Source organism: Muntiacus reevesi, chromosome 1 (assembly GCF_963930625.1).
Source record: "Muntiacus reevesi chromosome 1, mMunRee1.1, whole genome shotgun sequence".
NCBI lineage: Eukaryota > Metazoa > Chordata > Mammalia > Artiodactyla > Cervidae > Muntiacus > Muntiacus reevesi.
Genome location: NC_089249.1, coordinates 190,193,831 through 190,220,946, shown reverse-complemented (window position 1 = coordinate 190,220,946; position 27,116 = coordinate 190,193,831). Strand labels below are relative to the sequence as shown.

Here is a 27,116-nt window from a genome sequence, read left to right as displayed (position 1 = left end):
ATAAGTATTTATTGAACAAGTGAAGACAGAGGTTGGAAGAATATGAAAGCCAGATCCATTCTATTCTTCTCTAATTATGGTCATAACATTCAGGCATCTGAGGTGTATATGTGCCAGGGGTTCAGGAGCAGTACACTGTAAGCCTCAGTTTCACCACGTTTAAAATGAAGATAATAAAAGGATCCATCTCCAAAATGGCTTTGAAAGTTAAATAAGCTAAAGCACAGGAAGATGATACTCATATCTGACATTAAACAACTGTTATTACTATTATCTATAAAATGGGCATAACAGCGATCTACTACATAGGATTCTAAGTGCAGAACTGTTTCTGGTAAGTGTAAAGTACTATATACGTGATTAATGTTGTTATTATCATCATCATGATCTGGTCAGGCCGCCCGCCAGTCCATCTGAATTTTTTTTTTTTCCCTCATGCCCCTCTGCACCGTGGGATCTTAGTCCCTGGACCAGGGATGGAACCCCATATCTCCTGCAGTTGAAGCCATGAGGAAGTCCTGAAACCACTGGACCGCCAGGGAAGTCCTGAAAGATGTTTTAATCAATTTCATCCTTTTATTTTGTAAATCCCTTTCCTCGGCACGGCCGGTAGCCCTAGGATGTTTGCCAGGCCCCCGCTGCACCCGGACTGGGCGCGGATATCCTCGGGCTGGGGATTATGACCCTTCTGGACCACAGGCGCCCATCGCCCCGCCCACAGGCCAGGACCGCCTGGATCTCCATGGAAACCCACCAGCCACAAGGGGGCGTGACGCCCTGGAGACGGATAGGGTCCTCTGCCTATTGGGTCAAAGTCATCTCAGCGAGGGGCGCAAATGGGGCCTCTGACGGGTGCGTCCTTGAGGGAAGGCGGGAATACGGCGACGGGCCGGCGGGACTGTACCGTCTCTACCAATCAAGGGTCGAGGTGGCAGTGATGGACAGGCGTAGCGGGAAAAAGCCCAGAGTGCGGGCGTTCACCCAACCCGCGGGCCGCAGTGTCGAGCAACGGCCAATGAAGAGGCGGCGGGGGTGGGGCGAAGAGGCCGGTTGCTCCGGAAGTGGAGGGAGGGGGTGAAAATGGCGCCCAGCTCGAAATCGGAGCGGAACAGCGGGGCCGGGAGCGGCGGCGGCGGCCCCGGGGGCGCCGGGGGCAAGCGGGCAGCGGGGCGGCGGCGGGAGCACGTCCTCAAACAGCTGGAACGGGTCAAGGTGAGCCCTGGAGTCTCGGAGGAGCGCGTCGGAAGGAAGGGAGGAGGGACGAGGGAGGCGGCGGGGAGGGAGGGTGTTCGCGGGGTGAGGGGTTGGGGGCGGAGCCCCGGGGGAGGGGGCTTGGAGGAAGGGGGTTGGGCGGGGCCCCGGGGAGAGAGCTTAGATTGGGGGGGCTGCGGCGGGAGTTTGGATGGAGGGAGTTGGGGGCGGGGTCCCTAGGAGGGGGCTTGGATGGACGGGCTGGGGGCGGGGTCCCGAGGACGAGCTTGGATGAAGGGGGCCTTAGAGGCCGCTGGAGGAGTGAGGAGGAAAGGGGCGACGCAGGGTCAGACTCGTTTTTCAAAACCCTGCTCCCGCGGCCCCTCCGTTTTGGAGCCTTACCGCCCCCTTGGCACAGCCTCTGCTACCGGCTTTGGGATTCCTCCGCCTGGGGTTCCTCTCTCTGTCCAGCTCTGACCACAGGAGAGCTGGGAGTTCCTGTAACTGCCTCCCCCATTGAATGGGAGGGAGCTCCCTGGAGAGGGCCTGATCTTCAGCTACCTGAGGAAGGCTCTGTCTCCTCATGAGACCAAACTCTCAGCGTGCTGGGATCTTTTTCTCCATCGGGTTGCCAGCTCTGGGAGGGCAAGCGTGTAAATCTACTGTCAGGTCAGCAGCAACTGGGGCAAGTCTGTGTCTCCGTGGGTCAGGAGTTGTGCCGTCTTCTCCATCAGGCTGGGAACTCTGTGAGGGCAGGGCTGTGTCTTCTCCTTTTGACTAGCGCTCCTGGAACAGGGACAGTCCCCACCCTCAGCCTGATTGCTCCCTGGGTTGGGCTGTGGCTCCGCCCTTAGCTTGGAAGCTCCGTGAACGGGGACTGTGTCTCCCGGTCAGCCTGGGCCTCACTGACAGGGATATTCCACTCTGGGATCTCCTCGAGGGCTGGGCTGCATCTCCCCCATTAGACTGGGTAGCAGGATCCGAGGTGCTCTGATTCCTCAATGCTCAACTTGGGCCTGTCTCCCGCCCAAACCTTCCTTGAAGTTTTGGGATGAAGGAGTCAGTTGGAAGGCGGCTGTTAATTGAGAAGGGGGAGTCGGGCAGGAGTTGGACGGTCACTGGTCAGGTTTACCCTTCTGTCTGCCTCAACAGACAGGCCCCCAGGGACCTAAGCGCCCCGTGTATAGGCTGGTGGGTTGGGAACAGGTGAGTGGAATTGGTCAAGCCCCCATCTCAGCCTCTTTGGTGGTCCTCGATGTCCAGAGCTCACTGTGCCTTCAGGTAGCCTTCAGGAAGACAGCTAGGTGGCCAGTGTGGGCCAGGGGTGACTGGGGGAGGCAATGCCAGTGATAGTTCTCACAGCCTGGGGGCTTAGGCAAGTGGAATGTGTGAAAATGTCAGTCACTCAGTCGTGTCCATGGACAGTAGCCTGCCAGGCTCCTCTGTCCATGGAATTCTCCAGGCAAGAATACTGGAATGGGTGGCCATTCCCTTCTCCAGGGGATCTTCCCGACCCAGAGATCAAACCATGTCTCTTACATCTCCTGCGTTTACAGGCAGGTTCTTTACCATCTGAGCCACCAGGGAAACGGCAGGCAAGAGGAACCCTTAGGCTGTGGAGTTGGGAGGGTGGCATGGGGCCCTGGTGGAGAGACAGGCTCAAGCCATTCACACCTTCCAGAGCTTGGACCACCCTGGACCGTTATGGTTGGTAGGAAGTAGGCCTATGTGGCTGGGCTGGCCCCCAGAGGTGTTGCTCTGCCTTGGGTGAGGGGACTGGGGGAGCTGCAGGCTGCTTCTACCATGTGGTGTCTCAAGAGCTCTGGCTGACCCTTCCCCAGATCAGCGGGCAGCTCTCTCCTCGCCTCTTCCGGAAGCTGCCACCCAGGGTCTGCGTCTCTCTCAAGAACATTGTGGACGAAGACTTCCTCTACGCAGGGTGAGGCGGGGGCCAGGCAGGGGTTGGCGGGGTGGGGCGGCTGGCCGGCCCTGACCTGGCCGTCGGCCCCTCCCTGCCATCCCCACAGACACATCTTCCTGGGCTTTTCCAAGTGCGGCCGTTATGTTCTCTCCTACACGAGCAGCAGTGGGGACGACGACTTCTCTTTCTACATCTACCACCTGTACTGGTGGGAGTTCAATGTGCACAGCAAGCTCAAGCTGGTAGGGCCAGGCTGGGCGCTGGGCACCTCCCTTCTGACCACATGACCCCACTCTGAGCCTCAGGTTCCATGGCCACAGATTGGAGATAGTGTACTCACGGGGCCATTGTCAGGACTCCCAAGTGTTAGGTCGATCTGTAGGAAATGGCCATCTTCAGAGCCGAAAGTGGGAATGGCAGGATTTCCTATGGTCTGATGGCTTAGGGCAGGAGGGATCCACTAGGTCTGTTAGGACCAAGCAGGCTGCCATGCCTGGTTTCGCCCTGACCTTGACTCCTCGAATGTCTCACCCCGGGAGGTGAGTGCCGTTACCCCAGTTTCCACATGAGTTCAGAGAGGTCAACCGGTCTCAGGGTGGGTCGGGCTTGGAGCCTATGGGTCTGGCTGCGTCCTATCCTAGGCCTGGCCTCCCTGTGTCCCCCACGTGTGAGGGAAAATTCTTATGAGCCTCCTCAGCGTGTTCTCAGGGTGACAGAGCGGGGTGTGGGGTGAAGGCCGCTTGGGGCTCCGTGGCCCAAGACTGCCGGCAGGTGCAGCCTCGGGTCGGCCCCGGCCCACTCAGACCCCACCCCCATGAGAACCTGCTGCTCAGGTCCGCCAGGTGCGGCTCTTCCAGGACGAGGAGATCTACAGTGACCTATACCTGACTGTGTGCGAGTGGCCCAGTGACGCCTCCAAAGTCATTGTCTTTGGCTTCAAGTGAGACTTGGGGATAGGGTGGTGGGGAGTGGGTGGGGGCGGTCGCCCAGGCCAGGCTCTGAGGCTCCACCGGCCCCCAGCACCCGCTCAGCCAACGGCATGCTCATGAACATGATGGTGATGAGCGACGAGAACCACCGGGACATCTACATCAGCACCGTGGCCGTGCCGCCGCCGGGCCGCTGTGCCGCCTGCCGCGACGCCAGCCGCGCCCACCCAGGTGAGGGACTGGGGGCCTGGGGCGCCGGGCGGCCTGCTTCCCTGCCCCACGGCCACAGCTGAGCCCGCGTGGCCTGTGTCGCTGCAGGTGACCCGAGTGCGCAGTGCCTGCGGCATGGCTTCATGCTGCACACCAAGTACCAGGTGGTCTACCCCTTCCCCACTTTCCAGCCCGCCTTCCAGCTCAAGAAGGACCAGGTGGTGCTGCTCAACACCAGCTACTCTCTGGTGGCCTGCGCCGTCTCGGTGCACTCGGCAGGTGGGTCCCTGGGTCTGCCGACAGGCCCTGCGAACGCGCTCCTGGCCTCGGGCCCTGTGACCCGGTGACTTGGCCAAGCAGTCCCTTGAGGTCGGCGCCATCACTACCCCGCATCACCGATGAGGTGATGGAGACCCCGGAGAGGTGAAGTCCCTGGTTCAGGAAGTGGCAATGTGGGCTCCCAACCCAGCCACCCTGTCCCCTCACCCCCGCCCCAGCACTGCCTACTGGAACTTTCCATGGGGCTAAGAGGGTCCATGTTTGGGGTATCTGCTACAGCTGCCACCAGTAGCCACTTGACAGTGGGTCATGTGACCAAGGAACTGAGTTGTTAAATTTAATTTTAGTGATGTCAAGTTCAAATAGTCACATGTGGTCAGCCACTATCTACCGTGCTGGACAGTGCAGTGCGTCCTTCTAGTCAGAAAGAGGAAGGTCGATTAAAAACTTAAGGGAGTGGTTAGTGCACAGAGGACCACCTTACGGATTTGACTGTTGCTGACATGGGGCAGGGGGCCACTTGCACTCCTGCTCTCCCGGGGCCTTATGGCAACAGAGGGTGCCTGTGGCGGCAGCTGGGGCCTGCCTGGCATTTGGGAAGGCAGGACTGGGTGGTTACCTCTCCCGGATCAGCAGGGAGTGCCCCAGCATGCCTGTCTGTGGAGAGTGTGCCTTAAAGACATGTTCACATGCAAAAGAAACACAAGAAGATCTGTAACCTGCTACTGATGCCATTTATATATGAGTTTAGAATGTGTTCCAATTATGTCAGAACCCAGTCCAATGAAGATGACCACTGGGACTTCCCTAGTGGTCCAGTGGTTAGGAGGCCACATTTTCACTGCGAGGGCCCAGGTTCAGTCCCTGGCTGGGGAGGACCTAAGATCCTGCAGACTGAGTAGCATAGCCAAGAAAAAAAGATACCAACTACCTGCATTTAAAATGATTGCCCCTGGGGAAGCAGGGGAGTGGACGTGAGAAGCGGATTCTATGTATGTGCTCATGTGTGTGCTCAGTCGTTTCAGTCATGTACAACTGGGACCCCATGGACTGCAGCCCACCAGGCTCCTCTGTCCGTGGGGATTCTCCAGGCAAGAGTACTGGAGTGGGTTGCCATTTCCTCCTCTAGGTGATCCCCAACCCAGGGACTGAACCCGGGTCTCCTGCATTGGCAGGTGGGTTCTTTACCTCTGAGTCACTGGGGAAGCCATGTATGTGTTATATATGTATATATAACTGAGCCCACAGACCAGCAAGGGCCAGTGTGCCTTGTCCTTAAGCTCTTCCAGGGGCCTCCCACTCCTGCTCTGGCCACCTGTACCAGAGTGGGCAAGGCTCTGCTTCTCGCCAAACTATGATCCCCCAACAAGCTAGGCCTGGACGGCGCGGCTGCCCCCCACCCCGTTAGGAAGGACCGCATGGGACAGGATGCAGCCGTGCACACACGGCCCAGGTGAGGGGCATTGTCAGCGGTGTCTGACACTCCTCTCACCCTAGGAGGGTATCTACACAGAGGGGGAGTTTTGATGTGAACATTTTCCACTCATCTCCCTCCTCTCCAGAAGATGTGCCGCCACCCTGGCAGACAGGAGTGTGTTGGCATACTTGTATTATCTCTCCGTGTGACCTTGGCCAAGTTTCTCTGAGCCTTGGCCCTGAGTCTCTGAACTGAGAGGGGAGCTCCCCTCTACAGGGGCTGCTTATAGGGGCCGAGTGGAGCAGGGCAGGCAGAGCCCAGGGCCCGGCGGTGGTGCTGCTTGGTGGATGCTTGGCTTCTCCACACTGAGATTCTCCATAGGGAGATCTGGCCCTCAGGTGGAGTCACAGAGGCCTGGGATCTGGCCAGGCTGTGCCTGTGTGGGTCTGTCTCGAGTTGAAAAGGACAGAAGACAGTGTGGTAAACTGTCAGACTTCTGTGGCTTATTTATCTGACCATGTTGGGTCAAATAAAGCCCTTCACTGCTGTGCAGGCTTTTCTCTAGGTGCGGAGAGCTGGGACTGCTCTCTCATTGTGGTGCGTGGGCTTCTCATTGGGGTGGCTTCTCTTGTAGAGCAGAGCCTCTCTTGTGGGCTTCAGTAATTGTGGCTCAAGAGCACAGGTTCAGTTGTGGTGCATAGGCTTAGTTGCTCCTGGGCATGTGGGATCGTCCCAGATCAGGGATCAAACCCATGTCTCCTACATTGGCAGGTGGATTCTTTACCACTGAGCTACCAGGGAAGCCTTATGTAGCTTTTATCTTCTGTCATCATAGACTCCCAGCTCCCCAGTTCAGTTCAGTCACTCAATCGTGTCCAACTCTTTGTGACCCCATGGACTGCAGCATGCTAGGCTTCCCTGTCCAGCAACTCCCAGAGTTTGCTCAAACTCATGTCCATTGAGTCGGTGATGCCATCCAACCATCTCATCCTCTGTCATTCCCTTCTTTTTCTGCCTTCAATCTTTGCCAGCTTCAGTGTCTTTTCTAATGAATCAGTTCTTCGAATCAGGTGGCCACAGTATTGAAGTTTCAGCTTCAGCATTAATCCTTCCAATGAATATTCAGGACTGATTTCCTTTAGGATGGACTGGTTTGGTCTTCTTGCAGTCCAAGGGACTCTCAGGAGTCTTCTCAAGCACCAAAATCTTCAGTTTTTCAGCGTTCAGCTTTTTTTATGGTCCAGCTCTCACATCCGTGCATGACTGCTGTTATCCATACATGTCAGCTCCCAAGGGCAGGGAATTTTCTCTTGTTCACGCCTGTGTCCTCAGTATGGGGCACACAGCAGATGCTTAAGAGGAAGGTTTGAATGAACATGCATGTGTGTAAGTCCTTTTTCCGTTTTGGTTTTTCTGGACTGATCTCAGCACATGTAAGTCTTCTAGAAGGGTCTCCTCTTGGATTTCTAAGATCCAAGCCCCCCACCCGCACCCCCAGGTAATGAGGGAGCTCAGGAGAGCATCCTGACCTAAACTCATATATTAACTTCTTCTACCTCCCTCGCTATTTTTATGTTCCAGGAGATAGCAGCTTCTGCCAGATCCTATACGACCACACCACCTACCCCCCGGCCCCTCCCAGCCCCCCTGGACCCCAGAGCCCAGAGTTGCCCCCTGTTCTCCCCAGCCTCTGCCCTGAAGCAGCCCCAGCGTGGCCCTCTGGGACCCCCGATCCCTCGCCTGCCATTGCCAAAGCCAAGGAGTTTGTGGCTGACATCTTCCGCCGGGCCAAAGAGGCCAAGGGTGGGACCTCGGAGGAAGTCCGGCCATCCCCCTGCCCAGGGCCCTCAGGCAGCCGCTGCCGCCTGTCCTCTGAGCCCCTTGGCCCAGGTGGGGAGACGGTGCCCCGGGACAGCCCCCCTGCAGCAGAGGCGCCCGCCCCGGAGCCTGGATACGTCAACTACACCAAGCTCTATTACGTGCTGGGGTCTGGTGAGGGGACGGAGCCAGAGGATGGTGAGTGGGGAGCCCCTCTGGTGGGCAGGGCCCCAAGCATGGGAGGCTGGCCTTGAGAGCCTCTAGGCCTCCCACCGCCATCCCTACCCCCATGTCCTGCCCCCTCAGAGTTCGAGGATGACAAGATCTCCCTGCCCTTCGTGGTGACTGATCTCCGAGGTCGCAACCTGCGGCCCATGCGTGAGCAGGCTGCCGTCCAGGTGGGTGTGGGTGGTGGGCAGGCCAAGGGGCAGCTCCTGGGATGGTGGTGAGCGCAGTTCTCCCCCTGCCCTTGTCCACAGGGTCAGTACCTGACAGTCGAGCAGCTCACACTGGACTTCGAGTATGTCATCAACGAGGTGATCCGCCATGACGCCACTTGGGGTCACCAGTTCTGTTCCTTTAGCGACTATGATATTGTCATCCTGGAGGTGGGTCCAGGTGTTGGGCAGGACAGTCCAGGGCCTCCCCTGCTCTTGGTGGCACTCTCAGTAGCTGTCACTGTCCACCCTCCCCACTCCCCAGGTCTGCCCAGAAACCAACCAGGTCCTCATTAACATTGGCCTGCTGCTCCTGGCGTTCCCGTCCCCCACCGAGGAAGGCCAACTTCGGTGAGTGGGCAAGGACCCGCCCTCACCCTTGCCCAGCAGGGTCCTGCTCTCATGAAACCTCAATGTGGGGAGGTGGCATATGATAAAACTCCCCTTGACCCCCCAAAGCTTGGATAGGCTGTTCCATTACTGCTCCAAAGATAAAAGCCCCTTAGGGTAGCCTGGGTTCAAGCTCAGGGACCCTGTAGTCCCCCACTTTCTCTTGTGCTCACCAGCTTTCCCTCCTGTAGACCAAAGACCTACCACACCAGTCTCAAGGTGGCATGGGACCTCAACACGGGCATCTTTGTGACAGTCAGCGTGGGCGACCTCACTGAGGTCAAAGGACAGACGAGGTGAGGCAGGGTTGGGGGCAGGGGTGGGTTGGGCCCAGGGCTGGGAGTCGCTCATACCCTCCTCCTCAGCGGCAGTGTCTGGAGCTCATATCGCAAGAGCTGCGTGGACATGGTCATGAAGTGGCTGGTGCCCGAGAGCAGTGGCCGATACGTCAACAGGATGACCAACGAGGCCCTGCACAAAGGTGGGACGCTGACCTGACGACAGTTTAGGACTGAGGTCCTGGTCCTGGGGCTGGGCGGGGCCCGGAGCGGGCGCTAATTGCTAAATGTTGCTGAATGAAGGAGCCCATTGGCTGAGCAGCGGCATGGAGGTGAAGGTGAGGGCAGCCCAGGCCAGGGCCAGGGCGCCAGCTCTGATGTGGCACCTGGCAGCATTCAGCAGACACTGAGCGGCTGCAGGCCCGAGGCAGAGATAACTTGCACCTGCCTTGCTAGAGCCTTCTGGGCCACCATCAGGTCAGGGAAAGAAGCCTCTCCTGAGACTGGGCCGGCTCGAGGTTCCAAGGCCTTGTCCACACCTCCCTTGCAGGGTGCTCGCTGAAGGTTCTGGCCGACAGCGAGCGGTACACATGGATCGTGCTGTGAGGGCCCGGCCGCCCTGGACACTGACTCCAACTACCTCCGCCTTCCTGGTAGCCACCGGCCGGCCGGCTGACCGACCAACCAACCGACCAACCGATGACCGGCACTAGTGTTAGGCTGCGGGAAGGGGGCTGGGCCGGGCAGCCCCTGGTGGCCTGAGAGTCTGGACGCTTCTTATTTATGCCTATTTAAGTGGGGAAGGGGCAGAGGGAAGAGAGCCCTCTGCCCCACCTGCCTTGAGCGCCCGCCTTCACCCTAAGCTGGGCGCGGGCCCTCGTTCCTTGAGAGTTCGCCCCTTTCCTCAGCTACAGGTGTGGACATGGCCCCCCCACACAGCCCAGGGAGGCCAGATGGATCCCAGACCCCTGCCCCGACCACCCTCCGTCTCCCCCATCTGAGGTGGAGAACCTAGTGGCCGTCACACCTCCCCTCCTGGCCCTGTTCCTCTTCACATAATAAATGTTTTATTTCTGAACCTCACCAGTTCCCTTCACTGCCTGCTACTCAGGAGCTCGGGGTCCAGCTGGCCCCCCTCCAGCCCCCAGGCTCCCACCAAAGCCCAGCAAGTCAGCAGTAGCCAAATATGACAGTGGAATTTATTGTGTTTTAAGAAAGACTACAAAAAGATAGAAAACAGCTCGGCACACTAGACTACCACACGCGTGGACACTTTCACCGCCAGGAGAAGGGAGGCCCAGAGGAGTGGGAGAGGGAGTGGGCAAACCACTCCCAAAAGCTGTAGCACGCGGAGCACACAAAATAGTGATTTTTATACAATAGGTCAGGTGGTTTTTTTTTCTTTTTTCGCTTTTTGCCATAAACATCTATCTCACAGGTTGAAAACACTGAGAAAACCGGAACAGATAAGGCCATGATGGTTGGAAAAAAACCCAACAAGTTACCGACTCCGCTCACAAATCGCACAATAGTCACGTGGGGGGTGGGAAGGGGCAGAAGTCCCACACACGGAGGAGAAGCACGGTCTCCAGGAGCGGAGGTGGGGGTTGAATAGGAGCGTGGAGATTCCATTACAAACCAGCGGCAAGGGGGCTTAGGGGCTTGGATACGAGCAAGCGGAGCACCCAGCCCCGGCCGGGGCAGGCGTGGACACTTCCGGGCCCGCTGCCTGCAGCAGGCCCCTCCGGGCTTATTGCCCGGCCCAGCCTGCTGCTCTTTGGAAGCCAGAGATGGTGCCCCTTCTGCCCTCCCCCCCTGTCCAGGCTGGGCAGTGCCCCCCTCTGGGGCTGTGGGGCACGGGAGAGTCCAGCACTGGAGAAGATGCGACACCCACGGCTTTAATTGCACTTATACCAAGGAGGGGGAAGCAGTGGGGTTACTGAGGGAGGGGTCCCAGGGCTGCTGCTGCCGACAGTGGTGGGTCCCCAGGTGATGCCCACCTGCGCCCACCCGGGGCTCAGGGCTGGGCCCAGGACAGGCTGTGCAAAGCCAGCGAGCTGAATAAGTTAACAGTTCTGCAAGGTAGGGGGCCTGCCTGCCTGCCCCCTGGGGTGATGGGGGTGGGACTGGGGGAGGAAGGGAGAGAGATGATGCAGCCTTTGGGGCCAAGGGGCCAAGCTGGCTGCCCCAGGGGGCACCTGGGCACGGCGGCGGGTTCCTTAAGGCACGTCTTTTGTGTCAGTGTTTGCAGCTGCGGCTCCGCCCGGCCCTGTGATTGTGTGGGCCCCATGGGGGGGGCAGGGACCCCCCAGCCTTCCCTGTCTTGGAGGCCCCCTCCTGGCCCTGGCCGAAGCTGGAGCGGTGACAGCGAAGCCACAGAAGCTGTGAAGGACCCTGGCGAGGAGGGGCGGTGGGGGAGGGCGGGGGGGCGGGATGGGGAAGGCCGCGGGTTTAGCTGGAGGGCAGTGCCTGCACGAAGAGGCCGCGCGCGTCTGTCCGCGCCAGCTTGGCCGGTGGCTCCAGAGCCTCGGGGCCCAGCGCGGGCGACTCGCTGCCGGCCGCGAGAGAGATGTCCTGCGGCAGCTCATCCTCGCTCTCCTCTTCTTCCTCCTCCTCCTCGTCTGGGGCACACGGACCAGGCCTGGCTCAGCGCGGGGCGGCCGCACCACCAGGTCCCCACGCGGCGCCCCAACTGGGGCCTCCTCCATCCCAGCCCCCCTGTACCGACCTCCGGACTCAGGTCCTGGCTTTACCTACCTTTGTCCGGGTCCAGGGGGTTCAGAGAAGTGGCCAGATTGGCGAACTGGAAGGTGGGGAGAGGAAAAGGGGTGAGGGTCCCGCCCAGGGGCGCCCCGCCCCGTGCCCTCAGCGTCCCGCTGTGCGCACCTCGCCCATGACGGCGATGGGGGTCTCGCCCTTGGCCTGGGCCACACGATGTTCGATCAGGTAGTACATGTACTCATCGTAGAGCAGCCTGATGAGATGGAAGGAGCCGAAGCTGGCGGCGCTGCGCAGGGTCAGGTCCCGAATCACCATAGAGCTGGAGGCGGCGACAGACAGGAGACCCTCAGGCCAAGACCCACCTCTCGCCCCACTTCCCTTCCATAAGAACCAGGCTTGAGCAAAAGCAGCGACCACCACCCAGCCCTGAACAAATTTCCCCGGGGTGTCCTTCGGAGAGGGGGGAGGGCCCTAGACCCACACACTTCCAACAGAGTCCTGGCCTTCTTAAAAGGTATCCAAGTCCCTCAAGGAGGCGGGGCTTTATCTGGCCCCACCCTCCTCGAAGAGGCGGGGCCATCTCTGGCCACCTTTTGCCCAGCCTACAAAACGAGCACTTCCCGTCCAGCCGGGGCGCACCTGTAGAATGACCACTTGAGGAGGAAGAGCTTGGCGGCCTTGGGGAAGCCGGCGCTGCCCTGGTAGGGCTTGAGCACCTGGCTGACGACGCCATCCAGCCAAGCCGCCCACTGCTCCAGTGAGTTTTGCTGCTGCAGCGTCACTTTGAAGTCCTGCTCCAGTCGCTGCACCACGCGGTCCTCGCAGCGGCACACCCACGAAGCCTGCTCCTGGGACAGAGCAGGAAGGCGGGTGCCCGCGAATCAGTCGCCGCCCCGCCTGGCCACCCCGCGCTCATCATCGCCTGCCCCATCGGCGCTCACCTGCACGTTGGCGAAGTCCACGCGGTTGAGATCGCTCAGCATCTGGTTGATCTGCGCGGTGTTCTGCAGCACAGCGCGCGCCGCCTGTGCCAAGTGGTTGAGCGACGTGTAGCGACGCAGGGTCTGCGCGAAGGCGCCGGCCGCTGCCACCTGTAGGGCCCCGGACTTGTGGCTTTCTTGGAATTCACCCCTGACCCCTCTCACTCAGGTCCCTTCCCCCACCCACTGTGACCTCTCTGAGCCTGTTTCTTTCTCCGAAAAGGGAGAAAAAACCTTGTTGCTTTTGCTGGGAGATAAAAGGATCAGGATTTTTAAACTTTGGGTCATCAGCCACACAAATAATGCGTCCAAAAGAAAAAATAAAATCAGTGTATCTGAACACTATTATTTTTCATCAAAGCACACAAGAAGATATGGGAGGGCACTGCCCAGAATGGGCACCGCTTCCATAACCACCTGCTTCATTCTGTTTGGATTATTATTCCCTTGAATGTCAGCTCCGGGAGGGCTGGAGTTTTGTCCATCTTGGTCACTGCTGTGCTCCCAGTACTTAGAACCAGGCCAAGCACACAGCAGGTGCTCAGTAAATGTGTGTGTAATAAATGAATACATAAGTCTTGCCAGTTCCGAAGGACTCCCCCTGGATCCAGTTTCTAGTTTCTCCACAGACCAAGCCCAGCCCTCTGTCCAGCAGACCCCAGGGGTCATTCTTCAGACATCCAGTCTTATTAACATTTTCAGGACTTTAAAAGCTTTTTTTTTTCTTTCTTTCTTTTTTCCTTTTGCTCAAGAGCAAGCCCATCCCATCTGTTTCCAAACATCTTGGTAGTTAGTGAATGTGCAGCACTGACGAAGGGGGCCGTTATTCTGTTTCCTTATAGGTGTCTTTTTTTTTTTTTTAAAGATTTTATCTCTTTCTGAACATCTAAAGCACTTTCTGCTGAAGCTCTCTGAAGAGAACTACCTCAAGTTTGCATTTGGTTTTTATTTTTTTTAAGATGATGTGTTGCATACAGAAATACCACAAATGGGTTGTGTGTCAGAAGTGGGCACCTGAGGAAGCTGGCTTGTAAAGACAACACCCAGAGCTCACTCTGAGGGGACAAACACAGAGACGCATCTTATTGTCTTGGTCAGGCAGAGGCAGCTGAGGCCCGCTGCCCCCCCACAAGCAGGAGGGAGGACCCGAAGCTGTGGGCCCAAGCTGGCCCCTCCGCCCCCCACCTCACACCCTCACCTTCACCCGCAGCATCTCCTCGGGGATGTTCACCATGGCGTGGGTGAGCCAGCTCTCCAGGCTCTTGGCAAAGTTCCGGATCGCTTGGGTCAAGGCACCTGGGGGCGGTAGGAGGGCTGGTGGGGACTCGGGGGGGAGGTGGGGCACGGGGAGCGGGGGCGGGGCGGGGCGGAGGTGGGCACTCACTGGGGATGGGCCGCAGCACATCCGGGATGAGGATCTCCACCAGGCCCTGGTACAGCACGTTGTCACAGTGCTTGGTCCACTGCAGCACGGGCTCGAACTTGGAGAGGAGCACCAGGCTGGCCTTGGGCAGCCGCTTCTCAGCCTCATCGTGCCTGTGGGCACCCACCCGGCCCGGGGTGTTAACGAGGCTGTTCCACAGTCCTGCACCCAGGGTCAGAAGGGCACAGCACCCTCACCCCACCGTCGGCTCAGGCAGGTACCCTCTGCCTCCTGGAGACCCCCGGGGTCAGGCTGATACAGGCCTCACTGCCCCCAGGGTCAGAGAGGGATCTCAACATCCTGCACGTGGGTACCCAGGCACCTAGCCACCGCAGGGAGGGAATGGCTCGGTGGGGCCCGCCATCCCACACACGGAGCATCAGAATTGGTACCCAGGCACACTCTGGAGGCAGGCCCCACAAACTGGGGGGGTCAGAGAGGAGCGCCGGCTCCTGCATGGTCTAGCCACCCCAACCTTGAAGGCAGACTCGCAAGGTGCCCAACTTCCTCCCTTCCTCCCCCTGGGGCACTCACACAGCCAGCGGCGGCGCCTCGCTGGGCTGGCTCAGGTTGTACCTCCAGAAGGTTTTCCAGAGCGTTTCCACCAGTGTGAACTGCAGGTTCACCATGACATCGACGATGGCCTGTTGGGGAGGCCAGATGCTCAAGGGGGCCAGGCGGCAGCATGGTGCGCCCTCACCCCCGCCGCTGCCCAGGTGCCCTACCTCACAGTGTTCCCGGTACAGGACCTGGAAGGCCTTGATGTCCCCAGGTCCGATGCCCTCGGGCAGCACTTTGCCCTGGAGATCAAGCTCTGAGAAGTCAGGGAGGCTTCTCGAGGCATCTGGGGGGCAGAGGAGACACCGTGAGCCCCTTCCAGCCTCATCCTGGGATCCTGTTAAGTTGGCACCACTTGGCTACCAAGCTCCCCCATGACCAGTTTGGGATGATGAGGTCCAAGGAAGGCAACTGAACCATCTGCTGGCTCTCTGGGGGCTGCACCGCCTGCCCTGGGCCCCGCCCCAGAGTCCGGGGAGCCCTCACCCAGAAACTGCTGGTACTGCTGGACCTGGGCGCTGATGTCCGAGAGTCCAGTGGCCTGCTGTGGCCCCACGGCCACGCCGTTGGTCATGCCCTCCATCTTCTGGATGGGTTTCAGCCTGGAGGAAGGATGGGTAGGCAATGGGATGGGGAGTTAGGCTGCCACGTCCGTCCCTGCCTGCCAGCACCCAGCCAGCCCACCATCCTACCTCTGTTTTTGGGAGAAGGGTTGGCCCCGCATGGCCATGTGCTGCTGGTCCTCCATCAGCCGCAGCAGGGGCGAGCTGGCCTTGATGCGCAGGCCATAGTAGTGATACTTGGAGTTGCCCCTGGGAGGGAGGCAGAGGGTGAGGGCTGAGCTGGGGGCGGCCCCCGATCATCCACTGGGAACTTTACATCGCACCCACCTCCTCTCTGCTAGGGGGCCAAATAGAGCCCAGGGGTGTGACCCATGTTCCACAGAGCTTGGGGTGCTGGACTGGGGAAGCCATGGGGGCTATGGGGGCCAGAAGAGGCCCCCACCTGCAGACTGAGCTCTGTGAAGACAGGAGCAGGCACTTAGCAGGTCTTTGCTGACTGCTAGTCTCACAATTTGCCAGGCACTGTTTTGAGCACTGAGCACATGCAAATGCACGTGTTCCTCATCTCTACCCCATGAAGGGTACTCCTAGCATCCTAGATTGATACTTGAAGAAAGGGAGGCTCAGAGAGACGAGGTACTCTGCCCAAGGTTCTACATGCATGCCTGTGTGAATGAGGTCACACTGAGGCCTGAACTGGAAGCTGGAACCAAGAGAAGAGCAGGGCTCAGCCCAGAAAGATGTGGGGGGATCACAAAGGAGAGGCAGAGAAGGATGGGTTCACGGGAGGGCTCCTTGCCCCTTCCTCTGTGAATTCACTGACTCACAGGCCATGATTAAGCAACGACTGTGTGCAGCCCCCACACTCTCAAAGGGTGTGCATTTCAGCATCGGAAGACAGATCAGAAGTGAGAAGTAACATGAAAGGTATGCTGGATGGGTGCTCAGGAGAAAAACTCAGTGGGGTGGATGCCAGGGAGGTAGGGAAAAGTTGAAGTTTTAGTTAGGAGGGCCAGGGGATATTTGAGTCAGGAGATGGGGAAAGGCACGGACAGTGCAAAGGCCCTGGGGCAGGAGCATGTGAGTGTCAGGAACTGTGACGAGGCCAGTGGGGCTGGTGAGCCGTGAAGGGACGAGGGGAGCGGAGGACCTCGGAAACAGGGTGAGGGTGGGCCTTGCAGCCACTGGGGGCTGTCAGGGGCAGGTGGCCCCACCTGGTGCCTAGGCGACGGGTGCGCAGGCCCATGAAGACAGAGCGGATGAGCTTGCCGAAGGAGGCGGCGTTGACGGGCTCCAGCTTCTGCTCCTGGCAGTGCAGCAGGTAGTGGCAGTACAGGGTGCTCCGTGGCAGGCTCACGCCCTCGGCCGTCTCGTAGTTGTCCAGGAGCCACTGGACCTGGGGCCCGAGGGGGACGGAAGAATCGGAAGAATGCTAAGAATGGCTTCCATTTCTCAAGTGCTCGTCGCTAAGTGCTCTATTTATTTCCAATTGTGATCCTGACAACCGTGCCGGAGAGGGTGTCATGTCACCCTTGCCCATGGGAACTAAATCCAGTGGAACTCTCTAGAACTGTGCTGTCCCAGGCCGTCACCACTAGCTGTGGAGAGCTGTTAAATGAATGTAGGCGGAATGGAAAAAGCCAGTGTCAAAAGGTCACGTCAAGTATGAGTCCATTCACAGAACATTCTCAAAATGACAGTGTTAGAGAAACAGCGAACAGATTCGTGATGGCCAGAGGTCAGGAATGCTGGAAGGGAGGAGGGTAAGGGAGACTCTAAAGGGTTAGCACCAGGGAGATCTTTGTGGGGACAGGATAGTTCTGCATTGAGTTTGATGGTGGTTTCCCAAATCTACCCATGTGATAAAAAGACACAGAAGTAGATACCCCCATATAACACCAACTCCCGGTTTCCGAGTTAGATACTGTACTACAGTTACATAAATTGTAATTAGTGGGGTAACTTAGGTGAGGGGTCCACGGGGATCCCTGCAGCTTCTGTGACCATAATTCTTTCAAGATCGTTTTTTTTTTAAACAAACAACTCCGCAACTTCCCTGGTGGTCCAGTGGTTAAGGATCCACCTGCCAACGCAGGGGACACGGGTTCGATTCCTGTTCCGGGAAGATCCCACGTGCCATGAGGCAACTAAGCCTGTGCCCCACACTACTGAAGCCCGCACGCTCCAGAGTTCGTGCTCCGCAACAGGAGAAGCCACCAGGGTCGGAAGTCTGTGCCCGGCGATGAGAATAGCCCCTGCTCACCACAACTAGGCAAACAAAGTCCAGGCACAGTAATGAAGACCCAGTACAGCCAAAAATAAGTAATTTTTAAAACTTCTAAAATAAAAAAATAACAACAATTCTGTCTCTGGGACTGTGAAACTCACATGTCAAGCACTCAACAGCCTCATGTGTCCCGAGGCCTGTACAGTAGGCAGCAAGCAAAGAACACATCACTGGAGGATGTTCTACCAGACAGCACGGGTCTAGGGGAGCACATTTTCAGAATCCACTTGGGGCTCATGAAGTCAGTTATGGGGGTTATGACCAGCCTTAAAAAATCAGACTAGAAGCCAGGCTCCCCAGGTGCCTGAGAGAGGTCCTGTCTTCTGAGAAAGTTTCGGTCTTGGTAATGATGACCACAATGGGTGGCTGTGGCAGAGGGTAGGAGTTACACATGAGGGGCAGCATCGCTCAGACCTCAAGCTTCTGGAGGACAAGGACCACGCTGGGACACCCCACCCACAGTCACAGAGCTGATGACAAGCCCCATCAGGATTAGGCCCTAGGGCTGTTCCACAGAGCCGCTCTAGGCTGGACAGGCACACCTTGCTCCGGGTAGCTCCTGGCATGGTGGTGCCTGCATCTCCCGCCCCATGCTATCTATCCGCCATCACCAGTTACTATCAGACTTAGTGACACTTCCTTGGGTAATAGCTCCAAGAGCTTCGGGCGGATTAGCTGAGGCCCAGAGAGGCTGAGGAACTTGCCTGAGGCCACACAGTGAGGAGTCAACCCCAGGACCTCTTCACCTGAGCACCCCGGCACCAGGCTACCCAGACTCCTGGGGACGGTGGCCGGCGCCCATCACCCGCCGCCCCTGCCCAGGGCCCCCCTCCCACCCCTGCCTCCTCTGGGGCCTGGGTCGGCACTTACGGTGGCTGGTGAGGCACGGGTGGTGTGGGAGTAAGACTGGCTGGCACCGCCCAGCATGTAGCCGCCTTGGATCACGTAGGTGCCTGCGCCGCCGCCGCTGCCACCGCCGCCGCCGCCGCCGCCGCTGCCGCCGCCCCCACCCCCACCACCCCCGCCGCCGCCGCCGCCGCCGCTGCTGCCGCTGCCGCCGCTGCTGGCTCCACTCCCACTGCTGGTGGAGCTGGCGACAACCTGGCTGCCAGACACGTACATGGGCACAGAGCCGCTGCTGGCCACCGCCTGGGAAGTGGCAGGGGTGCTGACCTGGGCAGCCGTGCCCGCGGCCTCGTAGTAGCTGGTGCCTGCCGTCTGCGGGTACAGTGGCGTCTCGGGGTAGGAGTAGGTGCTGGAGCGGCTACGAAAGAGGTAGAGAGCGGGAGACAGAGGATAAGAGATGGGTGGCCCAGGGGCATAATGAGGGGGGCCCTGCAGTGGCCGGGGGTGGGGGGGGCGGGGCAGGGCAGCAACAGCCCCATGCACTGCACATCCCCCCAAGTGCCTGATGGGCAATTCTTCACTGAATCCTCAAAGCAGCCCCGTGACTTGGGAGTCCCCGCTTCAGCCGTGAGGAACTGGGACTGGAAGAGCTGAGTGACTTGCAACGGCCTAAACACTTCAGTCACTCAGAAAACAAACTACTGAAGAGAATTCCCTGGAAGTCCAGGGGTTAGGACTCCTCACTCCCACTGTTGGGGGGGGCCTGGTTGGGGAACTAAAATTGCTGAAGCCTGGTGGTGCAGCCAAAAAAAAAAAAAAAAGACCAACAACTGTTGAAGGCCTGCTTGGGCACTGTTCTAAATACGCTGGACCCAATGGTGGACACGAGAGAAAAGGCCCCACCCTGGGGTCCGGAGGAGGTTAATGTCCTAGCAACGGAGCCAGAGGAGAAGCCAAGTGCAAAGGTAAATTGAGGGTACTCTGGAAGGTGGCAGGTACCAAGGCACACGAGGCAGGAAGTGGGTGGGGAAGAGAGCGCGCTCTGCTCCTAAATCCACTGGCTGCCACCATGGGGGGCTGGTCAGCGGTGACTATTAAGGTGCACATGTGTTTCACTTTGACCCAGCAACCCATCCTGCCCTGGAGAGGTCACCAACTATTCGGTCACATGAACTCAAGGCTGCAAATCATAGCAAGAGTAACATGGAGGGGGGTCTATCTTTACTGGGATGTCAAGTTAAAAGCTGATGAAATCCTATGTGGGGGTGAGAGAGGAGGAAGGTCTTGAGGTCTCACCAAAGAACAAGGTCCAGAATGTTCCATTAGGTGAACAAGAAAGGCAGGGAGGGGTGTGGATGACACTTTGGGAAGAAGGGAGAGATCGCACGGCATTTCATTATCTGTACCTGCCATTCATCGGGGTGGAGGATGTGTGGACAGGGGGCAGCCACCTCACTAAACATGGTTGGATACAGGTTTGATTTTTCAGCCCTCTCAATCCCCTGGAGAAGGAAATGGCAACCCACTCCAGTATTCTTGCCTGGAGAATCCCACAGACAGAGGACCCTGGTGGGTCTGTGGGGTCGCAAAGAAACAGATACAACTGAAGCAACTTGGCTCGCAGGCACAATGTGTTAGTCACTTGAAAACATAAGCTGGGCTTCCCTGGTGGCTCAGTATGTAAAGAAGCTGCCTGCCAATGCAGGAAACATGGGTTTGAGCCCTGGTCTGGGAAGATCCCACATGCTGTGCAACTAAGCCCATGTACCATAACTATCGAGCCTGTGCTCTGGAGCTCAGGCACTGCAACTACTGAAGGCTGCGAGCTCCAGAGCCCGTGCTCCACAATGAGAGAAGCCTGTGCATCGCAACTAGAGTAGCCCCCACTTGCCACAACTAGAGTAAGCCCGCGCAGCAATGAAGACCCAGCGCAGCCAAAACTAAATAAATAAAAGTAATTATAAAAAACGTAAGTTAGAATGTTAAAACCCAGAAAGGGAGGGAGGCCCGTCAGGAGTGTCCTTGGCCCAGAAGGTGCTGAAGGATGCTGGGGAGAGAAGTCCTATGGGCCTCCCAGGGCAGCAAAGAGAGCGACTGGGGTTGGGGGGCGTGGTCACTCCTGGTGTATGGCGTCACCCATCAGACCCCAGGATGCAGATCTTGCTCACTGTGCCCTGGTTCACACATCTACATAGTCCACATCCATGGCACGAGTGACTCCACAGTGTGAGACCTGAGCCAGTACTGCTAAGTGCCCCTGCCACCCCCTCTTTGGCAGGAACCGAAACCAGCCCAGCACCCTACCTGCAACACGTGCTCTCAGAAAATGCTACTATGGCAACTGTTTGCCCAATGACTACATGAATGAGTGTGTTTATCTACCTCGACCACCTGATACGAAGAGCCAACTCACTTGAAAAAACCCTGATGCTGGGAAAAATGGAGGACAGGAGGATAAGGGGATAACAGAGATTAAGATGGTTAGGTAGCATCACTGACTCAGTGGACATGAGCTTGAGCAAACTCCAGAAGACAGTGAAGGACACGGAAGCCTGATGTGCTGCAGTTCATGGATTTGCAAAGAGTCAGACATGACTTAGCGACTGAACAACACCTGGATACAAGCTAAACAGGGCCATGGACAGGAGCCCAGGGGATGTGGCTTTAGTCAGAGCAGGAATCCAGACCAGCAAAGGGCTGGAAATGTGGAAATGACCCCCTGTGAGGGAGAGACAGAAGATATGGTGCCCTCAGGAAAGTCATACAGCAGAAGAATCTGGTGGTAACAGTGGACTCTCTGTGATCACTCACACACTACAGTCACGGCGGGAAGAATTGAATCAGAAGCCAAAGACAGACCAGGGAGAGGCAGAAGAGCCCCTGGGGGCCCTCGGGAGCTAGGCTCCTCTCTGGAATGTCCTCTGGTCCCGCCAGCACTGGTCCCCTGCACAGATGAGAGCCAGGCACCGCGGGAAATACAGCAACAGAAGACCACGACTCAGGGGCCGGGGCCCCATACCCACAGCATCAGGACCCAGGGATCAAGTCATTCCATGAGCTGATCCACCCCCAGCGTCATGCCCACAGGGACAGGTGGCTGGGACATAAGAAAGACATCAGGCAAATGCAAAGAAAGTCAGTGAAACTTCCCCAAACTCAAACGACTCGTGTGTCCATGGGATTCTCCAGGCAAGAATACTGGAGTGGGTTGCCATGCCCTTCTCCAGCGGGTCTTTCCAACCCGGGGATCAAACCCGTGTCTCCTGCATCTCCTGCCTTGGCAGGCAGGTTCTTTAGCACTAGCACCCCCTGGGAAGCTGAACCGACAACTAGAATAACTCCTGGGATTATTACTGTGGAGAAGGGGAGACAGAAGGTGGTGGTGTATGGAGGACCCCCAGCAAGGAGCCAGAGCCAGGGTTAGGGCAGGCCTGGGGCTGACATATGCCTGATATGGCAGGTACTGAAGCTGAGCTGTGTAAGAGAGTGGAAGTCATCTACGTGCTAGCTGGGGGTGACTGGCCATATGACATTCATGCTGCAATTGAGCAGTGGAGTCACACATGGTGATTAAAGAGGGTAACTGGGACCCACATGAAAAACTTTGAAATATGTGGCAGGGGAAGAAATAGGGGACAGAACATGCTGCTTCTATTTCTCAACACACAAAGCAGGTAATTTCTATTCTCAGAGTATCTCAGGGAGGAAGCAAAGAAATGGGGCGCAGCACCTCCTCTGGGGCAGGGTTGGGGCTCAGGAGTAAAGGAGATTTGTTTTTCACTGTTTAACATTCCCTACTCATTAAACATTTTATCTGGTAAAAGTAAATTTCTTTTCCTTTTTTGCAGTTTCTTTTCAGGCCATGTCTTGGGACATGTCAGATCTTAGTTCCCTGATCAGGATTGAACCTGAGCCCCTGGCATTGGAAGCGCAGAGTCTCAACCACTGGACTGCCAGGGAAGTCTATGTTTTTTTTGTTTTTTGCAAAGAACCAGACCCACCTGACTCCAAAGCCTGACGCTATGCTGGAATGCCTTTCCCAACATGCCAGGGCCCCCTCTGCTTCACTGCTTTCTCCCCTTGGTGAGCCCCCACTGCCTGTTTTCACCTTGAAGGCTAGTTGGTCTGCTGGAGACTGGGGCTTCAGTCCCGGGGAGGGGTCCTGAGCAGACCCATGCTCCTCCTCCTGTCCCTTCCCCCACCCCGGCCCACTCACATGGCACTCGCCGTGTAGCTGGCATCACCGCCCTCCACGTACTGCACTTGGCTGGGATACACGTGTGAGACTGGCACCTGCTGGAGTTGCTGCACCTGGCATGGGAGGAAGGGCACACGGGGGGGTCAGGGGCGGGCTGGCGCCACGCCTCCTGCTTCTCACAGTCGGCAGCTGGCCAAGCTCTTAGGGACTCCCCGGTCCCCGGCTGGGAGGCTGCACTTCGGGGCTCTCTGAACACCCTGGACAGGGACAGGGCTGGGAAGGAGGCACAGCGGTGTCAGGAAAAGCCAGGCCTCTCTTCTTGGACTGCGGACAGCAAACGTAGGGTTGAGGTGAGGTGGGAGGAGGGGACCCCAGTCGGGGTCCTACTGCGGGCATGAAAGCTGAACTTGGCAGAGCCAAGTTCTGGTACAAGCCTGACGTTTAAGCTGGAGCCCGGAACTAGCCGTGGCTGCAGGGTAGGCGCCTGCATCAGGGAGGGACCCCTGCCTATGGGGGCGGGGCCTAGGCCCAGTGCACAGGATGCGATGGGCGGAGCCGGGGCCAGGGGTGGGGCCCCATTGGTGGGCCAGAGTCTGGAACCACTGACAAAGCGGGCGGGGGCGGGGCCTGAGTCCCCCACCCATCCCCCATCCCAGTCTGTAGGGGCAGAGCCTGGGACCTGGAGCCCGCTTTGGTGGGTGAAGGGGGTAGTCAGAGATGGGTCCCCAGGCTGTCTGGGTGGAGGTGGGGTCTACAGGGCCTGCGGGGCCGGGCGCGGGCCGGGGCCGGCGGATCCCGCCCCCGCCCGCCCCCTGCACCCCCGCCGTGCGTCCGCCACCTACTTTGAGGGCCGTGGCGGCCGTGCCGAACACTAGCACCTGGGGGACTCTCTGGATCCTGACCCTCTGGTCGGGGCTGGCTCGGGCCGGCAGCCCGGGCAGTGGCTCGAGGACCACTTTCTGCTGCGGCAGGAGCAGGTGCGGGGGCAGGAAGCCCACCAGCTCCACCCACTGCTCGGCGCCCGGCTCGTAATGGGGCGGCAGCGGCTCGGGGCTGCCTAGCTGCGGGGCCTCCCCGCGGCAAGCTGGCGGTTCCGGGCCCAGCGCACCCGGCCCGGGCCCAGGCGTGGGCGGCCGGGGCGGCGGCGGCTCCGGTGGCGGCGTGGGCCAGGGCTCTTGCTGCTCTGCCTTCCTAGCGGGAAACTGACTGCCTGAGCTCTGGAGGACAAACAGAGACACTGAGGGGTCACCGGGCCGGCGGCGGGCGGGTCTCCAGGCGTCCGCCGCCCACCGGGCTGCTGACACTCGGCAGCAACCCGACCAGAGGACCCCCACCCGGTGTCAGGGAAGGGACAATCCAGAGCTCTCTCTTAGCAAAGCCTGGGCCCTGAACTGCCCGTGCTGGCAAAGAGGAAGACTTGAGGCCCATGGTTGGAATTGGAGTTCAGGGTGGGGCTGGGTTTCTCAAGGTTCCAGCTGCCTCCCCAGACCCAGACCCCCTTCCAGGGGGGCTCCACTCCCTCCCTGCGGCCTGAGGGGCCTGCACCTTACCTCCCCACCCCCGCCACCCCACGTGACTGAGCCCCAGTTTGCCCAGAGGCATGTTGGGGAGACACACACCTCTTGAGCCACATGGACCGACTGGAGTCCTTGCACCGTGAGCTGCTGCACGGGGCCAGCTTTGGGCACCTGTGGAGTAGCCTGAACCACTGACCTCTGCAGGGAGCGAAAGGCAAGTCAGACTTCGACAGCCATGGCCAGGATGGCTGCCCGCCTGTCCTCAAGCGCCACCCCGTCCCCAGCACTGGCGTCAGCCTCTCTCCAGCTCTTCACTGCTGGCCCCGCACTACGTGGCTTCCAGCTTCCTCACCAGGTTGACTCTGGGCGCCATGTGGAACCCAGGCTCTACCAGGTGAGGCTGACAGGAAGCAGGACTGGGAGGTGAACTTGGAGCTGACCGAGGGGGGGTCCCTGCTCTCCACCCCCATTGCCTACATGGGTCATCCCGCACCCCGGCATTTAGCAGGTCCTCACTTCCATGCTATGGCGGGGACGCTGGCATGACCCTCAGGACAGAGGGAGGGACAGAGGCTGGGAGGCGGGGAGCAGCTGAGTGAAGAACCCAGGGCTAGAGCTTCCGAGGGGCTGTGGTGCCTGGCCGGAGAGTATCTGTTGAGTCCTTCAGGGTGGAGTTTCTGCGTTCCTCCAGGGAGAGGATCTATGGCTTTCATCTGGTTTTCTGAGGGGCTGGAAACCACTCCCTCCCCCCACACTGGTAATGACCAGATGACAGACAACCCTTGCCTTATAACCTGCTCTGGCCACGGTAGCTGGCAGCTCAGAGTGAGGTCTCCTCTGGAAGACTGGGCATGGATTTAACAGGTTGAGGCCTCTCCCTGAGCCCCCTGGGGGTGAACCAGGACTTGGCTTTGGGGTTGCCTCCAGGCAAATGGGCCTGGAGACGCCAAGGTTGTTTTTCAAAGCTGTTTCCAGTGCCTCTTCAGTCTGATGTGCTTTCCACTGCAGCCCCAACCACCTAGCTCCCTGGCTCTCAGAGCAGAAGCCAGTATTTAGATGAGAACATAGAGTCTGGAGAGAAGCAGAGCTGCTTGCCGTAGGCCCGGATGGCCAGCTGGGGCTGGACCCCATCGGCTCGTCTCTCATGGGCCTTCCCCACCACCACCCCAGCAAAGAGCTGCAGAAGGATGCAGAGGCTGCCGGGCCGGCACCCCTTGCCCCTGCCACCGCCCGCCTTGGCCTGGCACCTCTTGGGTGACGGGGACACTCTGCTGGACACCATGGACTTGCAGCTGCTGCGGCACCGTGCCTGTGGGGGCCCCGGCTGTCTTGCTGGAGGAGCTGTTGGCCTGCACTGGTGACCGCTGCAAGGGAAGGAGGCACAGAGAGTGTGTGGGGTAGCCGGGCCCTGACAAAACCCTGTCCCAAGAACTATTCGGGGAGGACAACGGCCAGGGGGGGACGTCTCCCAGGCACCTAAGCTGATAAAGTCCCGGGCATCCAGACACCTGGTCCCTCCCGCAGCCCCAGGGATCCCAGAGCAAGGCTCAGAGTTTAGCCCAGAGATGCTGGGGAGGCCTGTCTTCCCCAGCGAGGAGGGTGGGGACTTTGGCCTCCGCTCAGCAGCTCCCAGATGCCTCCATCATCAGCTGGACATCAGTCCTGAGGTGAGAAAGACTAGGTCAGGGGGTCCCCACTTTCCAGATGAGTTGTGAAGGTGCAGATGGGAAGGGACATGAGCAGGGCCACACAGTTGTGAGTGGTGGCAGCAAGTGCTGACCCTGGGTGAGCTGGTTGCAAAGCCCCCATCAGCTCTGTGTCATGGGAAGTAGATGTGGGGTGGGTTTCATTACTTGCTTCATGCCTAGAAAACTCTGGGCTCAGAAGGCTCTGAGGGCCTGCCCAGAGTCCCCTAGGACTGAATGGCTGAGCCTGGGACCTCAAAGTCCGACTGCTGACACCCATCCTCCCAGCCGTCCACAGGTCGGCTGCCTCCACACCCACGTGGAAATTAGAGGTCCTCAGTATTCACACTATGGTTGGAAGAGGGCCACTTTTGCTTCCTGGAATGCAGTGCCCAGAGCTGGAACTTTGAGATTCATTCTAGCCCAGAAGAGAAGGCACCTCCTCCTGGAGCCAAACTCAGCTCAGAGCCAGCAGAGCAGAGTCCAGCGGCCGAGCCCCTCTCGCCCAGGCTCAAGAGGGACTTCAGAGGAGGGAGTCCTCGCTCCTTTGGGGAAAGGGGCGGGGAGGATGGCCGAAGGAGCCAGCACCTACCTCGGGGGGTGAGTGCACTTGCTGGGTACCGTGCACTGTCAGGGAGACCTGGCCGCCCTTGCCGCCCGGGGCTGTGCTCTGCACCACCAGACGCTGCGTGGGGAGAGCCTGGAGCGAGACGGGAGGACCATAGTTCACTGACAATGACCTCTGTGTGTGTGTGGTTTTTTTTTGCCCTCCTCGAGGCATGTGGGATCCCAGTTCCGGACCAGGGATCGAGTTCCCTGCTTCAGAAGCGCAATCTGAACCACTGGACCACCAAGGAAATCCCTGGCCTGTGTGTCCTTAATGTGCACCTGTGCTGTGCCAGGGGCTTCCCTGGCGGCTCAGTGGTCACGAACCCACCTGCCAATGCAGGAAACTGGGTTCGTTCAATCCCTGGGTTGGGAAGATGCCCTGGAGAAGGAAACGGCAACTCGCTACACTCTTCTTGCCTGGGAAATCCCATGGACAGAGGAGCCTAGTGGGCTACAGTCCACCGGGTCGCAGAAGAGTAAGACACGACTGACTGACTCAACAAAATGTGCTGAACCGGGCGCTATCTTAGCGCTACGTGCCCACCGGCTCCCGGAATCGCCCCAACAGTCCTGATGCGAGGTGGCTCCTGCATTTCACAGAGGATGACGGCGAGGCTTAGGACAGCAGAAGCATTTGCCCAAGGTCCTAGAACCCATACTCAGCAGAGCTGAAGTTTTTTCCCAGGGAGCCTGACTCCGTGGGCCTCAACATGTGCTTCCACCCTGGAAACCGGGCGGGACTTTGTCCCCGTCCGTGCCGGCCCCAGCGGCCGCTGCGCAGCCTCGCAGCCCCCAGGTCACCATGCAGTTGCTCCCAGCGCTGGGCTCCTGGTTCCTAACTGGCTTTGGGCTCCCTGCT

The 27,116-nt window shown here is 58.8% G+C and overlaps 2 protein-coding genes across 5 annotated transcripts in view; one reads left to right on the top strand and one right to left on the bottom strand.

Moving 5' to 3' along the window:
• The first annotated feature begins 1,066 nt into the window (after positions 1-1,066).
• Positions 1,067-9,940, top strand: DCAF15 (DDB1 and CUL4 associated factor 15). Its single transcript, XM_065917619.1, has 13 exons — positions 1,067-1,212; positions 3,033-3,130; positions 3,219-3,354; positions 3,946-4,052; positions 4,133-4,272; positions 4,360-4,530; positions 7,529-7,963; positions 8,072-8,163; positions 8,245-8,373; positions 8,468-8,553; positions 8,784-8,888; positions 8,958-9,073; positions 9,421-9,940. Exons 1-13 carry the CDS (start codon positions 1,081-1,083, stop codon positions 9,474-9,476), a joined length of 1,803 nt encoding a protein of 600 aa, XP_065773691.1. The 5' UTR covers positions 1,067-1,080; the 3' UTR covers positions 9,477-9,940.
• Positions 9,941-10,055: 115 nt separating this feature from the next.
• The window catches only part of RFX1 (regulatory factor X1), a 33,163-nt gene continuing 16,102 nt past the window's right edge, over positions 10,056-27,116 (bottom strand). For 3 of the 4 annotated variants that reach the window (XM_065917617.1, XM_065917618.1, XM_065917615.1), the window contains 18 exons: positions 26,241-26,348; positions 25,211-25,327; positions 24,066-24,161; positions 23,289-23,663; positions 22,465-22,559; positions 18,273-18,666; positions 16,330-16,511; positions 15,245-15,364; positions 15,039-15,154; positions 14,720-14,838; positions 14,529-14,638; positions 13,956-14,107; positions 13,770-13,867; positions 12,533-12,682; positions 12,231-12,439; positions 11,757-11,910; positions 11,628-11,673; positions 10,056-11,491 (listed from right to left, as the gene is read on the bottom strand). In XM_065917617.1, coding sequence (XP_065773689.1) covers positions 11,322-11,491; positions 11,628-11,673; positions 11,757-11,910; positions 12,231-12,439; positions 12,533-12,682; positions 13,770-13,867; positions 13,956-14,107; positions 14,529-14,638; positions 14,720-14,838; positions 15,039-15,154; positions 15,245-15,364; positions 16,330-16,511; positions 18,273-18,666; positions 22,465-22,559; positions 23,289-23,663; positions 24,066-24,161; positions 25,211-25,327; positions 26,241-26,348 — 2,811 coding nt within the window. In that variant the 3' untranslated portion in view covers positions 10,056-11,321. The remainder of the gene's footprint in view (positions 11,492-11,627; positions 11,674-11,756; positions 11,911-12,230; positions 12,440-12,532; positions 12,683-13,769; positions 13,868-13,955; positions 14,108-14,528; positions 14,639-14,719; positions 14,839-15,038; positions 15,155-15,244; positions 15,365-16,329; positions 16,512-18,272; positions 18,667-22,464; positions 22,560-23,288; positions 23,664-24,065; positions 24,162-25,210; positions 25,328-26,240; positions 26,349-27,116) is intronic. The other variant, XM_065917616.1, reaches the window with a different exon arrangement.